The 18,445-nt window shown below is 40.8% G+C and overlaps 1 protein-coding gene across 7 annotated transcripts in view; it reads right to left on the reverse strand.

The window, feature by feature from the left end:
- SCUBE1 (signal peptide, CUB domain and EGF like domain containing 1) overlaps window positions 1–18,445 on the reverse strand; it is a 181,717-nt gene that overhangs the window by 133,954 nt on the left and 29,318 nt on the right. For all 7 annotated transcript variants that reach the window (XM_082223069.1, XM_082223068.1, XM_082223067.1 and 4 more), the window contains 2 exons: window positions 14,827–14,955; window positions 4,724–4,858 (listed from right to left, as the gene is read on the reverse strand). In XM_082223069.1, the coding sequence (XP_082079195.1) occupies window positions 4,724–4,858; window positions 14,827–14,955 (264 nt within the window). The remainder of the gene's footprint in view (window positions 1–4,723; window positions 4,859–14,826; window positions 14,956–18,445) is intronic.

Consider the following 18,445-nt stretch of genomic DNA (forward strand, 5'->3'; position numbering starts at 1 on the left):
TAAATGTTTATATGAATGTTTATATTGGAAGGCACTATATAAATATTTTAAATCAATCTTCCCCAGTCTGGTGCCCTCTAGATATAACTACAATTCCCACCAGCCCCAGCTAGGATGGGGCGTGGGATGGTGGGAGTTATAATCCAATCCAGGTTGGGGGAGGCTCCTTTGAGCAAACACCTGCATCACAAAAGTATAGAACTGTAGAGATCTAGTCCAACCCCCTGCAAAGCAGGAATCTCAAATAAAGCATGCATGAAAAATGGCTTTAAAACCTAGAATCATAGAATCATAGAGTTGGAAGAGACCACAAGGGCCATCGAGTCCAACCCCCTGCCAAGCAGGAAACACCATCAGAGCACTCCTGACATATGGTTGTCAAGCCTCTGCTTAAAGACCTCCAAAGTAGGAGACTCCACCACACTCCTTGGCAGCAAATTCCACTGTCGAACAGCTCTTACTGTCAGGAAGTTCTTCCTAATGCTTAGGTGGAATTTTCTTTCTTGTAGTTTGGATCCATTGCTCCGTGTCCGCTTCTCTGGAGCAGCAGGAAACAACCTTTCTCCCTCCTCTATGTGACATCCTTTTATATATTTGAACATGGCTATCATATCACCCCTTAACCTCCTCTTCTCCAGGCTAAACATGCCCAGCTCCCTTAGCCGTTCCTCATAAGGCATCGTTTCCAGGCCTTTGACCATTTTGGTTGCCCTCCTCTGGACACGTTCCAGTTTGTCAGTGTCCTTCTTGAATTGTGGTGCCCAGAACTGGACACAGTACTCCAGGTGTGGTCTGACCAGAGCAGAATACAGTGGCACTATTACTTCCCTTGATCTAGATGCTATACTCCTATTGATGCAGCCCAGAATTGCATCGGCTTTTTTAGCTGCCGCATCACACTGTTGGCTCATGTCAAGTTTGTGGTCAACCAAGACTCCTAGATCCTTTTCACATGTACTGCTCTCAAGCCAGGTGTCCCCCATCTTGTATTTGTGCCTCTCAATTTTTTTGCCCAAGTGCAATACTTTACATTTCTCCCTGTTAAAGTTCATCTTGTTTGTCTTTGCCCAGTTCTTCCTACAAGGAAGGAGAGTCTACCACTATCACATTGCCTCTCAAACTCCTCTTATCCGGGCTAAACATCCCCACTCTCCTCAACCGTTCCTCATAAGGATGGTTTCCAGACCCCTGATCATCCACATGTTTCAGTTTGTCAATATCCTTAAATTGTGATGCTCAGAACTGGACACAGGACTCCAGGTGTGGTCTGACCAAGGCAGAATAGAGTGAGACTATTATGTCCATTGATTAGGACACTCTACTCCAGCTGATGCAAAAAACAGCATTAGCTTTTTTGCTGCTGCATCTCACTGTTGATTCATGTTAAATCTGTGGTATATAGTGGTACCTCAGGTTACATACGCTTCAGGTTACATACGCTTCAGGTTACACACTCCGCTAACCCAGTAATAGTGCTTCAGGTTAAGAACTTTGCTTCAGGATAAGAACAGAAATTGGGCTCCAGCAGCGGGGCGGCAGCAGGCGGCCCCATTAGCTAAAGTGGTGCTTCAGGTTAAGAACTGTTTCAGGTTAAGAACAAACCTCTGGAACGAATTAAGTACTTAACCTGAGGTACCACTGTACTAAGAACCCTAGATCCTTTTCACATGTATTAATCACATGTTCCAATCTGTTAATATTATGAGGGACTTTGTCAAAAGTCTTACTGAAATCAAAATACACTAGAACCACAGCATTCCCCTGATCCACTAAGATTGTAACTTTACTGAAAAACGAAACGAGAGTAGTCTCATCTAGCATGACTTGTTTTGGAGAAACTAATGTTGGGTCTTTGTAATCACAGAATCCTTTTCTAAGTTCTCATAGACTGACCCTTTAATTATCTGCTCTAGGACTTTTCCTGGTATTGACGTCAAGCTGACCAGTCAGTAGTTACCTGGGTCTCTCCCCCCCCCCCATGTTTCAGATTATGTTTCTGAGCACAATTCGAAGTGTTGGTGCTGACCTCTAAAGCCTGAAATGGCCTCGGACCAGTATACCCCTAACCCCCGCCCCGCCGAGAAGTGAAGTTACAGGGAACCAGGCAGAGGACTTTCTTGGCAGTGGCGCCCTCCCAGTGGAACACCCTCCCATCAGATGTCAAGGAGATAAAGAACTACACACTTTTAGAAGACATCTGTGAAGATGGGGACAACATTTGCTCGCCTCCAGTCTGCAGGGACCTCACCTGTTCTCCAAGCATTATCAAAGGTTATATACAGTGGCTCAGTTATTATATCTGCAAGCTCCTTTGGTACCCTTGGGTGCAGCTCATTAGACCCTGGAGATTTGAAATCAATTAAAGTAGCTAGTTGTTTCCCTACCAGCTCTTTTCCTATCTAGCTTCCCTAACTGGTTGCTATTCAGGATTTCCTGACTGCCATAAAAATTGTAGGGCTCTTTCTGTGAAATACAGGCGTGACATACGGATTTATTTTTTTGGTTTGCACTGTCCTGGAGACAGATAGGGATATGGTGAATGTAATGATTTATCTTTCCCAGGGATAAATCATTATCTAGAGAAGGTCCAGATTTTTGCAGTCTATCTGTAGGGACAGATCAGTTATTATCAAGAGATTCAACTAAGTTCCAGAAAGCTCTAAGGGATCTACTGAAAGGTACTGATGACTGCTCTGTTGATAGCCTAGTCAGCCACTGGAATAGGAGACTGACTTTGGCCACGAAACACCTCCACACAAACCTCAACAGCATCCCAATCTCTGTGGAGACACTGGTGAGAAGGGAGGCAATCTTAGAGCAGATGGCAGAAGGTTTGGGGGGTATCAGAGCCAAGTGAAGGGCAATTCAGCTGGCAATGGTGACAAGAAATAAGGGCTTAGGCTTTTGGTCACCAATGTTTCTACTTACGCACCCGTAGGCATTCCCTCCATAACACGCACAGACATTTCCCCTTACTTTTTAGGAGGAAAAAAGTGAGTGTTATGGTGCAAAAAATACGGTACCTAGTTTTGTCTGTTTTTTTAAATGTCATTAAAAATAATAAATAATAAAACCTCAGTTTGATGAGTAAGAAGTCCAAAGCACAGATCTCATCCACTCTTTATAATAGTTTTCAAATATTCACAGCGTAATTATATGTCATTTAGGTAAATATACAGTGCCCAAAATACAAACTGGAGAGATTGTTTACCAGGAAGTTGTCAATCAGTATGATGATTGGCAACTATAATAAGGGGTACACTCAACAAAATACTCCGATTCAGTTTTTATGATGTACAATTACACTATTTGCAAGTCCAGTGGAAATTTACAGCGGTCATAGTGTTTATCATCAACATCCCATTTTATCATAATCATGACCTCGCTCTGAATTATTATTACACTCAGCATATATTTTCTCTGAATGCAAGTTGTATGCAGTTTTACCAGCCCTTATTATTTCATAGCCATCATTTTGCTATTTGCTAATTGGTACCTTTCAAAGGCCTGCAGGCAGAACGAAATCTTAGTTACCTGGACCTCCCACATTCAAATGTTTCTATGTTTTCTGCATCCATTAGGTCCACAAACCCAGTTTTCCTATATAACATAAACCAGTTCTTGCATAATAATTTCATGCATTTATCTTCAGTTTAATCCTGAAGATAACTGAAGCTGTGTCACATTCTACATGGTATTTCACTGATGTTTGGTACAATACACAGCTAAATTATGAAAGGGAGATGCTGCCTTCAAATGTGTGGGGAACTGCACCATGGAACCATGATTCCCCATGTATTTATGTGTGTTCAGATGCCACTCACATCTGATGCATGGAAAACTCCATACCAAAGATGCTCTGAAATGCTAGATGCTATTAACTTAAGAAATTTCTGCATACTGACCAGTCAACTCCCCCCCACCCCTGCCAAATTTCCCTCCCTAGGAAGTCATCCTATTAGAATGTAGGGAAAGGGCCTCTTGGATGTCATACTTACAATCCAAATTCAATGCCAAGCATACAGTTTCAATGGACATTAGATAGGCCAGATGTGAAGCTGGCTGGTTCAACAGGGAAGGGCTGTGGAGTATGGCCTAAGGTCCCTAAGACATTTGAAATATTCATGGAATCATGTTGTATCTAGTTCAGCTGTCTTAAAGGCATCATGAAACTCCTGTGATAGGAAACTAAACAAGTACTCTAGCAACACACTAAACACACCATATTCCTCCTCCCCCCTCCAGTTTCCATGGTGGTATGATAAACTAGTATCCCACTCTCTCTTAAGAGTGGTAAAATAAAATCAACACAATATATTGTCAGAAATCAACATGGCGTTATGATATATCTAGGGTAAGAAACTAACAGCACACAGACAATATGTTCTCCACATGCTATTTTGCATGCTTTTCTCTGAGTTAGGTTCCTGCAATTAATTGCAAAAAGCTTCACTTTCATGACAAGGCAACTTGATCAGATCATACAAAGAGGCTGGCAGTTTCTGCTATACCTTCTTGTGTCCTGTCCACCTCTTAACACGGTGTCTTCCTAGACAGGCCCTCCATGTGTATATAAATGTGGACACCTCACTATTGCGAAAAGGTCCATAACAATATTTTTAAAAGGGAAATGTCACTAGAGATACCAAACATTTAAAGACCCAACAGAATGAACTTAGTATGGTGTACAACCATGGCTGAATTATGAATTATGGAAACTTACCATTGGAGCGGTGAATACAGGTGTGCTGGTTATCACTTAGGAAAAAGCCTTCTTTGCACTGGCATTCATAGCTTCCCATAGTATTGACACAGATCTGCTGGCAGCCACCATTGTTATCCAGACATTCGTCAACATCTAAAGAAAGGTGTTTTGATAAGGGGCGTTAGCAAACATGGAGAAAGAGTATGTCTAGAGTCAGAACCCAGCAAATCATCATTCTGGCCCAATTCAGATATAACAACCTTGGTTTGATAAAGTGAGTGCGAACAAGTGATGTGCCCAAGTGCCTCCGACCTTCTCTTCCATGTCATAATGCAAAACATTGTGGTTTGTCAAACAACAGTTTCACACTACATGGCAATTGGGAAATCATGCAGCCTTTTTTGTTGTTCTTCTTCAATACAAAGGCAGAATCAGATCAAAACATGGCTGCTTAGGGAGGAGCCCCAATTAAGGCCTAAACTGATAATTTAATTTTTCCCTATTTTAAGATGATTTTAAAAACCAATTAAATCTCAAACCCAATGCTGACCTCTTGATTTTGATTAACTACATTGGGGTGGCCTTTAAATTAAGTTTTAAATTAAGTGTCTTCTTTTTGTCAAACAATGCTTAAACTTGGGGTGGATTTGACCATCCATGAGCTGCTCTCAGCACACTGTATTTCACTTACACAACCTGGAATAACCTTTGGAAAGCAAAGTTCCATGGTATGTTAAAAGCAGTAGCCAATTGCTTATCCAATGTAAAGTGCATTGAATTTACTAGCCTGAAATTATCTGTCATCGTCACAATAATGTAATTGGGTACTCATCTCTTTTCACAGTCCCAACCCCAAGTCTTTCAAATTTAAGCAATTTAAGTTCACTTAGTGAGGCTATTTGAGGAAGCAAATTGTTTCTGGATCATTCAGGCACTGGCTAAAAAGGCATAGGTATTGCTGAAGCACTTTAAAAATCAATACATAAATGGAAGCATCTTTTTACAGATATTGACACCGCCCTAAGTAATGAAAAACCTTGTTCCTGCCATTTTGCAGACTGTAAAAGCTGTTCAGTCTGTCTGCTTAGCATCCACCTGAATTACATCCAGCTTCTTATAACAATGTTTGCCACAACTCAACCATAAAAATAAAAATCTAAATAAAACTTAATCAAGTTGAAACTAGAGGGGTCAGCTTTATTGCACTCAGGTCCTCTTTGCCAGCTTCCTAAAGGCACGTGGTTCGCCGTTTAAGAGAACGCATGGGTCTTTCACCTGATGCAGAAGGGCTCTGCTTATGTTCTGAGTTGCACCTTGCTCTACAGCACGCTTCCCCAAACTGCTGCCCTCCAGGCGTGTTGGTGTTTTGGTTTCTAGTTCCCCATCCAGCCAAGGCTACAGAAACCTGTAGCACATCTCCAAGGGCACATCTCCAAACTTCCTCAAACATGATCCTGGGAGTCCCAACCACACTGAATTGACCAGGGATGCACACAGCAGTGTTTATGTGTGTTTGTCATCCATATTTTGAAATTTAAACATGCTTTCAAAAACACCATAGCTGAGGCAACCACGAGTCTAGTCAGTCACACTTAGGTTGTAATGTGGGATTCTCATCCATCAGGTTTAATGAATCAGAAACAAAGTATTGTACAGAAGGAGAATTAAGCAAGAGGCCTCTTTTTTTCATTTCCTCTTACAAATATTTTATGTTTATACAACGCACAAATTTTTCCCAAAGTTGTTTGGTTTTTGTTAACAACATTCCGTGTTTTAACACAGGGGGAAAAACCCAAGTTGAGCTATGTTTTTATTTGTGTTTGGCCACTATCTGGATCAAGGCAAGGAACCCGAGATTTGTCTTCTGTTTCAGCAAGGTAATATTTTGACTTTTAGAACAACTACTGCTTGCAGTGTTGGGTCTAGTACTTCTGGCAAAGCCCTTATTTTACATTAGCCACTTATTTCCTTTTAGTTTCAACTGAGTAATAATATTTAGAAAATAGTAAATGAGACAACGTGATATCACACAGTGGAGAAGGACTTGTTTACAGGCTTAAAGTAGTTAATAATGGCCAATTGTCCCCAAATGACCTCTAAAACTTCTGATGGTTTTCTGAGCAAGTACCAAGTTTAAAAGATTACTTTTAAAAGTTGTAAAACCTAATTCAATGTTCATATCATTAAAGTTCTCCATGGCTTGCCCACATATCCCTAGCAATTTTGCTCAGTCCTTCAACACCACTGCTGGCAGGTGACTGAAAGTCTCCTACTCCCTAAATACTCACTCCTTCCTTCCTTCCTTCCTTCCTTCCTTCCTTCCTTCCTTCTTCTGAGGACTAGAACTGCTTCTGAGAGAGAACACCTGATCTTTAAGGTAGAAGGTAACTTATTACATCAACTATATATAAAGATGTGACAGGCTGAAACACAATAGTGAATGCACAGCTTTTCTTAGACTTGCTAAAAATCAGTTGTGTCACTTCAGGTTCTAAAGTAGGTGGTAAAATGCTTAACTCAGTTTCGGTTACTTCCCTCTCATTCCTTTACTTAGTTATGACAGGGTGTGACAGGTTTTAGTGATTGCCTTGAGGAAATATCTAATTAAAAGGTATCTCATAAAGCCACCATTAGGATTACTATTTTTGAAGTCAGTGAAACAGGAGGGAGCAGGGGAACCATTCCTGTTTATAATCGGAGACCATCCAGCTGACATTGTCTTGCCTCAGCTGGCGCACCTGGCTTCTCCCTGTCTACTCTTGGAAGACCTGCATGGAAGGGAGTTTGGGAAATAAGATGGCAGCATGGGCTGCTAGACGTCCCCCTCTAGCTGGGAGGGCTCTGGAGAATGAGAAGAGAAGCACACTCGCAAGGCTTGATTTGGAGAATCTTTCTCGCAATGGGGCACAGCCTGCATGGGAGCCTTTAACACAGTGGGATGAGGTGTGAACCTGTGGTTTTATTTTTAATCTAAGCAAATAGAGAGAGCAGGGATGGGGAGCTGGTAGCTCTCCAGATCTTGTTAGACTCCAGTTCTTGCTGGCACAACCAGTGACCAAGGATGATGGGAGCTGGACTCCAGCCACACTTGGGAGGGCCACAGGTCAGCCCCCCCATGCTCTGATTTAGAGGCTTCTGTGCTTCTTATGCACAGCAAACAGCTTATCTAGCCACCCCCCACCACTACCTGATGTTTAATGACTGTTGGGATTCTCTCGTACATCTAGAAATGTCATTTGCTAATAACTTGCTTAGAGATTGGGTACTTCAGACTTTCAGGAACACTCCCGGGTCATTTATGCACTGCACATTTTCTGTAATAAAATCATCAACAGGGAAGCACGGCCAAAGGGTGAAATGTCAGTGACAAGGGCACATCTCCAAACTTCCTCAAACATTATCCTGGGAGTCCCAACCACACTGAATTGACCAGGGATGCGCACAGCAGTGTTTATGTGTGTTTGTCATCCATATTTTGAAATTTAAACATGCTTTCAAAAACACCATAGCTGAGGCAACCATGAGTCTAGTCAGTCACACTTAGGTTATAATGTGGGATTCTCATCCATCAGGTTTAATGAATCAGAAACAAAGTATTGTACAGAAGGAGAATTAAGCAAGAGGCCTCTTTTTTCATTTCCTCTTACAAATATTTTATGTTTATACAACACACAAATCTTTCCCAAAGTTGTTTGGTTTTTGTTAACAACATTCCGTGTTTTAACACAGGGGGGAAAACCCAAGTTGAGCTGTTGGATAATAAAAAGACAAACAAACACCAGCAACAGAAACATTCATTTGGGGTTCTTATAACCCACACGTTGCACACAGCTGTCCGAAGAAAGAAGAAAAACAAAGCTAAAAAAATCAAAATGGAAGAAAAAAGCTTTGCTCTCTTTAATCACAGCAGTGATTATGCAATGTTAAATCAATTAATGCTACAACTTGTTGACATTTCACATCTGGTAGTTTATGAAATGATTTCCTACAAAACTGTAAATCTTCTCTCAATTGATGTTTTGGAAATTATTCCAATGCTTCACTTTAAAAGTGCCAGAAGTCAGGTAAAGCCTATTTTGTGAAAGGTTTTGAAGCAGCAAATAACCTTCCCATGTACAGATGTGAAGTGCACGTAAACTACAATAATGAAGACAAAGTTACCAGCAGTTGATGTGCTGTTAAAAGAAGACTAAAGTTTCTTAGGTTTTTTTGTTTAACCATATATTTGTATGGTCATAGTGCTGCTGTTGCAATTCCTCAGGCTCTGACAAGACAGCGGATCCTACCCTACCTGTTAAAACCAATGGTTTTTAGCATACTTAGCAATCTAAACCTCCCACAAATGTTATGTTACTGCAGTCCTCAACCTGGCAGTCTTCATATGTCTTCCATTACAGCTCTCAACAGAACTCCCACCATCCCAAGTTAGCATGGCCAATGGCCAAGAATGATGGCAGTTGTGGTCCAAAATATATGGGTGGTGTCAGGTTGGAAAAGGCTGTTTTAGACTAAGACCCTTGGCCTTTTTCATGCTGTACCACACTATGCACATCAATAGTGCTGAATAAATAATGATAACGTTTGCATCAATCAATTCTTATACTGCAGTGACAACAATGCAACAACAGAATACTCTTGCTCTTTATAAGCAGAGAATTAAAAAAAAGCATATTAAGGACTGATCGGAACTGCTGATTTGGAAATAATACCCTGGTCCTATGCATGGTTACTCAATGGAGCTTTCTCTCTAACAAATATGCACAAGACTGCAGCCATGTAGTCCAATCCTATACATGTTCGCTTGTGCAGCCCAAGGACATCAATTAAACCTACATCAAATGATTGCACCCGGAAAATAAATCTGAGAAGCCAGTATTGAAGAGCTATTGTTTATTTTCTACTTCAACAGATCGCGCTGATTTTATGAAGGCATTTTTAAGTCTTTCCATTTACGTGTAAAATAAGAAGGCTTAACATATTTTGCACTGGAGTCCCCAATGCTCAGCTGATATTTGACCTCACCAGTGGAAAGGAATGATGGGAAATGTCAGCATGTACGTACGCAAACACACACACACACACACACACACACTCCCCAAAGTGTGAGAGGAAGGAGGGGAAATCAATTAATCAATAAGTCAATGAAAAAGAAAATCAAACAAAAGAGAACATCTGGACAAACATGCTACTAGCTTGTAAGAAAACAAAGTATTTCCCTCATGCCCAGGAACAGAAAGTTTATTTCACCACTGGTTTCAAATGAAGTCTTAAAGAAACCCGTGTTTCATGAGGCTAAATATTAATCTTGTGTCCACTGAACTGAACTAAAATAATAATCTTCACGAAGAACTACTGCAATTTCAAGTGATTACAATGCTAAAAGCAATTATATTTAACCAGATGAGAATCTCACCATAGTTTAAATTCCCCACTGTGTCGTTTCTTGTTATATTTCAGAAATTCCTCAATAAAAATGTCAAATAGAAAATGAGTTGAGTTCCTCTAAGGACAGACTTGGAACTCTTCCAATATAAATGTGTAGCCAAGGAATCTCAACCAAAAAGGGCAGAAAGAAAGCTTGCTCATTTAGAGTACAAAGAAAAAAGATTTAAATAGGAAAGAGGGGGTAGATGACCCATCAATCTCATATTCTCTAACCCATACTCCTCTTATTAAAATGGAGAAAGCATTTCAAATTTCTTATGAACTATGGTTTAAAACAGCATTCTTCAATCTTTTCAAAACCCGGGACTCACCAACACATGCATGTGGAGACCCATATCTTTACAAAATAAATAATAATAATAATAATAATAATAATAATAATAATAATAATAATATGCCGCCTATCTGACTGGGTTTCCCCAGACACTCTGGGCAGCTTCCAACAAACATAAAAGAATAATAAAACATCAAACATTAAAAACCTCCTGATACAGGGCTGCCTTCAGGTGTCTTCTAAAAGTCAGATAATTGTTTATTTCCTTGACATTTGATGGGAGGGCATTCCATAGGGCGGGCGCCACCACTGAGAAGGCCCTTGGCCTGCTTCCCTGTAACTTCACTTCTCGCAGGGAGGGAACTGCCTGAATAATGCCGCGTTTCCCTCAAGAAGGTGTGGGCTCTCCTTCCTTGGAGGTTTTTAAGCAGAGGTTGGATGACCAGCTGTCAGGGATGATCTAGTTGAGATTCCTGCATAGCAGGGGGTTGGACTAGATGACCCTCAGAATCCCTTCCAAGTCTACAACTTTACAATTCTACAATTACTGCTAGTTCCAGTTGTCATGTTCACAAACTAAATGAATGTTTTATGTTTCATGATCTGTGGTCTAGCTGGATCGTAAGGTACAATGTGTCTCACTCCAAATCTTATGCATGAAGGTACCTGGGTAATACTACGAAGGACAGTCCTGCTACTACCTAAATCAGCAGGTGGTGGTAGAAGAAACCTTAGAGAAACAATCTGGGCTCCATGGAGGAAAGCCTCTGAGAGAGCGATCCAGGGAATATAACCATCTGGTGGCATTCGAGTGCATATGATTTTAATGGTGTCTCTGAAAAAAATAACACATCACTTGGGAAGACAGGCGAACTAATATCAGTGTACTGGAAGAAGCAAAGATCACCAGTGTTGAAGCAATGATTCTTCAACATCAACTTCGTTGGACTGGTCATGTTGTGCGGATGCCTGATGATCATCTTCCAAAGCAAACTACTCTATTCCAAGCTTAAAAATGGAAAGCGTAATGCTGGTGGTCAACAAAATAGGTTTAAAGACAGTCTCAAGGCAAAATGTAGTATAAACACCGACAACTGGGAAACACTGGCCTGCGAGTGCTCCAGTTGGAAAACAGCCTTTACCAAAGGTGTCATGGGCTTTGAAGACACTCAAACTCAGGACACAAGGGAGAAACGTGCTAAGAGGAAGGCACGCTTGGCAAATCCACATCGTGATCAACTCCCTCCCGGAAACCAATGTCCCCACTGTGGAAGGATGTGTGGATCCAGAATAGGCCTCCACAGTCACTTACGGACTCATTGTTTATGGAAGACAATCTTACTCAGCTACGAGTGATTGCCAAAGAAGAAGAAAAAAGAAGAAGGTGATTTTAATGTATGGGAAATAAAATTGTGAGAGTGGGATTGCAATTTAGTAGTGTGAGATGTAACATCTGTGAAATAAGGAAATAAAATAATAAGTGAAGTCTTGAATCACCTGGGGGCATAGTGAACAGAACTTTTAAAGAATATATGCATTCTGGTATTTATTGTTTTGTTTTGTTTTGTTTCGTTGGGTTTCACAAGAAAGCAGGAAGATATTTCAAGTCAAAGTGGGTTTGAAGGATAGAATTAGGACCGGAATGAAGGAGAACTGAACAGAATTGGGAGGTCTAAGCATAATGTGGTGCATATGGACTCAAGAGTCCCTTCTCTGCCCACATGGTCATGAGATGGTTTCCAACCTAACAAACAGGGGAAGCCTTTTTGAAGCTTTTCCTCCAGTTTTGAGACAGCAGGCAATGAATTCATCTCTAACTCCCAGAGAAAGACTGTAAATAGTAGCAGTGAAACTGAATAGCAGTTGGCCAAGATCTCCAGGAAATCTAAGCTCCTCCACCCTTTAATGAAGCTGACAATAGGATTTAAATTCCTTTCCAGTTTCCCTCTATGGTAAAAAGGGGCTAACTTGGTGAAAAGTGGGTGGAGAAGGTTGTCAGTTTCACTTGTAGCCTATGTATATGGAGGTAATGTGAGCTAAGCGGTTTATGTGCATGTCCATTCATTGTGCATATTTACCAGGCCTCATGAAAATGTGCACATGATCTGTCCATAAAGAGGGAATTTTGTAGAGTTTTATATACATACTCTTCAACAAGCCATGGGGCATGTAAATATTTCAGCCACATTTTCTACTTTCTCTGCTCAATTCCAATAATTTCCAAGAGGCCATATTATGCACATTCTTTTGGGATTGTGCATATTCTCCAACAGACCTCGGGTACTGTTCATAGTTCAGCTAAGGTTTTCAGTCTCTAGGCAGCAACATTTCAAAGATAAATAGAGATTCCTCCACAGGCAAACCAAAGAGAAAGAAACCAAAAAAGTCTGGATGAGCCCAGGAAGTGGTTTTTACACATCTCTAACCATGACTAATGGGAACGCGGGTGGCGCTGTGAGTTAAAGCCTCAGCGCCTAGGGCTTGCCGATCGAAAGGTCGGCGGTTCGAATCCCCGCGGCGGGGTGCGCTCCCGCTGCTCGGTCCCAGCGCCTGCCAACCTAGCAGTTCGAAAGCACCCCCGGGTGCAAGTAGATAAATAGGTACCGCTTACCAGCGGGAAGGTAAACGGCGTTCCGTGTGCTGCGCTGGCTCGCCAGATGCAGCTTGTCACGCTGGCCACGTGACCCAGAAGTGTCTGCGGACAGCGCTGGCCCCCGGCCTATAGATGTGAGATGGGCGCACAAACCCCAGAGTCTGTCAAGACTGGCCCGTTCGGGCAGGGGTACCTTTACCTTTACCTTTAACCATGACTAATAAATTTAATATATCTGACTGAAACCCACATTGAAAAATATTGAGCTTATCAGGTTTTCAATCATGTTCATTAATATTTCAATCAATGTGGTTTTTAAGGACACTGATAACATTTTGTAGAATATATATGCATCCATTCACAACATTAATAATTAGATACATACATTTCAATGGAGATGTATAAAATCATTCTTCACTTTTACCATTGTAGATAAATCCAGCAAAGATTGAGATCACTGAACACGTGCAAAATGAATAAGAACAGGATTTTATTCTCTCTTAAGTAAACAGCAACTTGATAATACTGAGGGTTGCTGAACCACCTTTTCCCCCTTTTCCCTTACAATTCTATATGTTTCCGGGAAATGACATAAACTCTAACACTTTTTAAAAGAACAGTTCTACTTGCTTAATAGTTGTACTTGCTTCTGTGATAAATGAAATTTAAAAGCTCCCATCATAAGTGGGACATGGATGGGTTCTGCAGTTCCCCTAAACAAATATTTGCTTAAAAATGTAAACAAAGCAAATAATGCAAAACTGAAAGAATTATACAAAATCTACTCCAGAAATCCCTTCTTTGCCTCCAGTCACACTAAGCGCAGATTGACATCTTGAGGAACCTTTGGCGACAGAGTGGGAAGGAATCAGTGAGAGATACACACCCTCAGAAAAATGGAAGCGCCTACTAGTTGCACAGGAATATTTTTGGCTCCAAGCCAATGTTCTGTGCCATCCTATTTTAAAACCCAAAACCTTTTGGTAATTGAAGGTACAGTGGTGCCTCGCAAGACGAAAAGAATCCGTTCTGTGATTCTCTTCGTCTAGCAGTTTTTTCGTCTTGCGAAGCAAGCCCATTGACGGATTAGAGGATTAAAGCTATTAGCGGCTTTTAGCAGCTTATCTGCTGATCGGATCAGCTGATAAGCGGCTTAGCGGCTTAGAAAAAGGGGGGAGGGGAAAAAAACCAGCAGGAACTCACAAGACATTGTCGTCTTGCGAAGCAAGCCCATAGGAGATTCGTTTTGCGAAGCACCTCCAAAACGGAAAACCCTTTCGTCTAGCGGGTTTTCCGTCTTGCGAGGCATTCGTCTTGCGGGGCACCACTGTATCATTACAGAAAATATCTAGCAGTCAGGGAAAGAGGAGGGCAATTTCCAGCTAGAACTAGATAGCTGTCCTTTACATATATTACCCTACAATTGCACAACCAAGGTTGGTGATTGCTAGGACACTTGCATGACTTTTAAGTGGAGCTGCAGATACCACAGAAGGTAGACAGCAGGCATGCCTAACAGAAGTAGTTGCCCAAATACTTTAAATTCAGTAGTATTCTGTTTTAATAAACAAATACCATTCATATAAAGCAGGTCACCTCCTCTGTGCTTGAAAGTACCTTGCAAGCAGAATGACATGAGGAAGATGCTTCAGTATGCAGTAAATGGGTCTCAGCTGAAGGTGAGCCATTAAATTATCTTGATCTCTTTCCCGGCCTTATAGATACATCATTGCTGGCTTTGTCTGTATACTGAATCCCGCTGAGCAGGTGAGGCGCTGACCAAGCAATTTTGCTTTCACAATAACTCACCAAGGCAGTTGTGTCCATCATGAGCCAACATGAATCCATCATAACACGTGCATCTGTAGTTGCCAGGAATGTTGATGCATTCGTGTACGCAGCCTCCATTGTAGAAGTCATTTTCACACTCATCAATGTCTGAAAACAGAAGAGAAAAACCCACAATTCTGATTAGAAAAAATAAAAATGCGGGGGGGGGGGGAGTGCATGACAAACATCATTTTATGCAAGGAAAAATAAAATGATTTACAATATTAGGTTACCTCTCACATTATAATTTCCATTAACAAGAGTGCAATAAAGTCATTCCCGTAATGCAAATCTAATGAGAAATGGTATCTTCATTTGGCTACTTGAAAAAGAGCGTTGTGGGAACACTTCCTTGAAAACCATGGCTTACATTTTAGATAACAAGCTCCTCAGGTTTTCTAAAATGTACCTTGAAGGCTGTGTGTGTGTGTGTGTTTAGCTATTAATCTGCAGAAGTCACGCAGCCAATGTTTTTATTTTCTTTCTCTAGAACCAGCCAAGTAACATGGGAATTTACAGAGTAACCAAACATAAAGAAAGATTCCTGACCTTAACTAAATGTCAGTAGGTAGATGACAAAACAAAGGGAAAGGAGGCACAAGTGGGAAATAAATAAATAAATAAATAAATAAACAAATAAACAAATAAATAAATGCAGTTGTATACACACAGAAAAGCTGCCATGCTAACTCAATGACCCTTGATGGTCAAGTGAGTTAGGATTCAGTGGACATTCGTGTCTGTAGGCCTCTGCCACCTTAACGGTCTGCTGCTGAAGCACAGCAAAAGCTACTGCCAGGAGCGGAGCAAAGCTGGCCACAGATCTGTTGGGGTTGTAAGCCAGCCCATTCCCATTCCCTAGAGAAGAGCCGAATGTGGACACCATAGGCGTGCCAGCATGAAGCCAATGCAGCAAAACCAACGGGCAAGTAGCAGGGCTTTGTACGCAGATGTGGTTCCACAATTCCACTTGGGTTGCCCTGCCTGGCTTCCTTACTCATTAGGAAGAGGATTTATTATGTTTTGATACAGGCTTCATGGAAAAGTCAGGTTTTGAGTAAGGTTCCGAAGGAATAGCATCAAATAGGTACTTTGGGTAGATGTTTTAAGCACAAAGGGCAACAAGAGGAAAGATGCAGAGTCCCAATAAACAGAGCGGGACGCGGGTGGCGCTGTGGTCTAAACCACTGAGCCTCTTGGGCTTGTTGATCGGAAGGTCGGCGGTTCGAATCCCCGCGACGGGGTGAGCTCCCGTTGCTCCGTCCCAGCTCCTGCCAGCCTAGCAGTTCAAAAGCACAACAAAGTGCAAGTAGATAAATAGGTACCGCTCTGGCGGGAAGGTAAACGGTGTTTCCATGCGTTGCTCTGGTTTTGCCAGAAGCGGCTGAGTCATGCTAGCCACATGACCCGGAAAAACTGTCTGCAGAGCAGACAAACGCCCTCGGCCACTAAAGGGAGATGAGCACCACAATCCCAGAGTCGTTCGTGACTTGACTTAACTGTCAGGGGTCTTTTACCTTTAATAAACGGAGCGGGGGGGGGGGGGAGTTGTATTTCCATTGTTAAGTAAGAATGTTCTTTTAAAAATTACTGTGCAAATAATTCCCAAACAAAAAACCCTGAAGATGTTGACTGCAGATGCTGAAACTCCTAAAAGAAATTAGGTGGATAAGGTGGGAAACAAGATGGAACCAACCAAGATATAGCCATTATAACATGTCATTCCATTATCACATGCTGCTTAGAGATATGGGCTGGAGAAGTATAAATTCATGTGTTTTTGAACTTGATGCACATTAAGGACGCTTTATGGTTACAATGGAGTCATACATAAGAAGAAAGAACAATAACTTTAAACAACAGTCTAGACACCCCTACCCTAAGAATTGTATCTGAGCTTGCCTGATGACAGACCTTCAAACCTGAGCTGTATTTGGACAGAATATATGTTTTTCTTTCATAGTATGCCTTTTTACAATTGGATCTGGAACTAATTTGGGAAGCATAAATTGCAATTGACTTTCAATAATTTATGTTCTTGAACCTCTGTAGAAATACAGCCATCAGGAAGCTGTCTGCCGGCATAAATCTTCAACATCTTTTCATCTAAATCAGCTATCCAATTGCAAAACGTAGCACTTGGGGAAATCATATACAGCACAGTTTGGATACTAAAATGGCTCAAAATGTAATGTTTTCATTGCTGATATGTCAGTAGTTGCCTACATGGAAATATTTATTCAGACATCTGAAGGGAATAGATATGCCTGTATAATGTTGAAAGAACACAACTTGAACTACATGATCTATCGGTAAAGAAGTATTGGAGAGGAAATAAAGCAGGGTTGCTTAAAGATTTGGAAATGTTCTATCAACATGTGGCAATTCATAATCCATATTTTTGTAATGCTTATCTCAGAACACATCAGAATGTTGTGTGTTTTCTTTAAAACAATAATAATTAGGGCTATCATTCTGTCCCATAAATTTTAGTTGATAAATCATTTTAACTGATTGATTTGTTATGCATACATAACATGAATAAAAAATGATTCTGAGGGGAGAAAGCACATTTTTCTGTCTTAAAGATAGCGCATGCATGAGTCAAAATAAATATATTCTTCCAAGAGGCATTCTGCCTTGCGTGAGACAGAAGGAGGAACACTTCATCCAAGCACGACTGTATATATTGGTAAATATGTGTATTACAAGCAAACAATTTTGTTTTTAATATCTGCTGCCTAATTAAAGCCCTTTTTATTAAATCAAAATGTTTTAATCAATGTATTTATTTCTTCAGCTAAACTTTGCCAATTTGGAATTAACAGACTGTAGCTAACAGCTTATTTACTCATAATAAGATCATCGTGGCTATAACTTACATACTTCAAATGTACATAGTGTGTTACATAATTTAACTCTGTAAGTCTTATTATAACCATGTGAAATAGGTCAGCATTATTATCCCCAAATTCCAAATTAGGTGTCAGGGCTAAGGGAACAGTGCCTTGCCTAAGGCAATCAATCCATTTATATTTGAGATTTAAACAAGCACTTTGCAGCTCATATTTTATGCTGTTACAACACAACGAGTCTCAGAACCATGTAAGCAATTAAATGTACAATTAAAATGTTTTCAAAGTATTCCTAAACTGAGCTATATGAAGGTTAAGTAGCATATGGTTGGCTCTCCTCCGACAATAAAAGAGTGCATTAACTGACTGCAATGTTCTCAGCACTAGATGTTTCAGAAATAAAACATGTCTAAATGCAAAGCAATAACTGGCTTGGAAGTGGTTCATTCACATTTCGTTGTGAAGTGGGTAACTGCGTGAAGTGTGACTTTCCTCTACCTGCTCGCAGTTCATGTGTATTTCAGAATGGGAAGAAACTCTGCAAATGGTCAACTTTCCATTGGTTTATATATGTATTACGCAGCAGTTGCTGAGAATGTTGCAAGCAGGTAGTGAACTCCTTTATTGTCAGGGTGGTGGAGCCAATGACATAATTTTAACTGAGTCAAATGCTTAAATTAATTCAGTGATTAATGGATTAAATTTAAATAGCAATACGTACAATGAGACCATCAGTACAGTCA

The sequence above is a fragment of the Podarcis vaucheri genome (genome assembly GCF_965113315.1).
Source record: "Podarcis vaucheri genome assembly, chromosome: 5".
NCBI lineage: Eukaryota > Metazoa > Chordata > Lepidosauria > Squamata > Lacertidae > Podarcis > Podarcis vaucheri.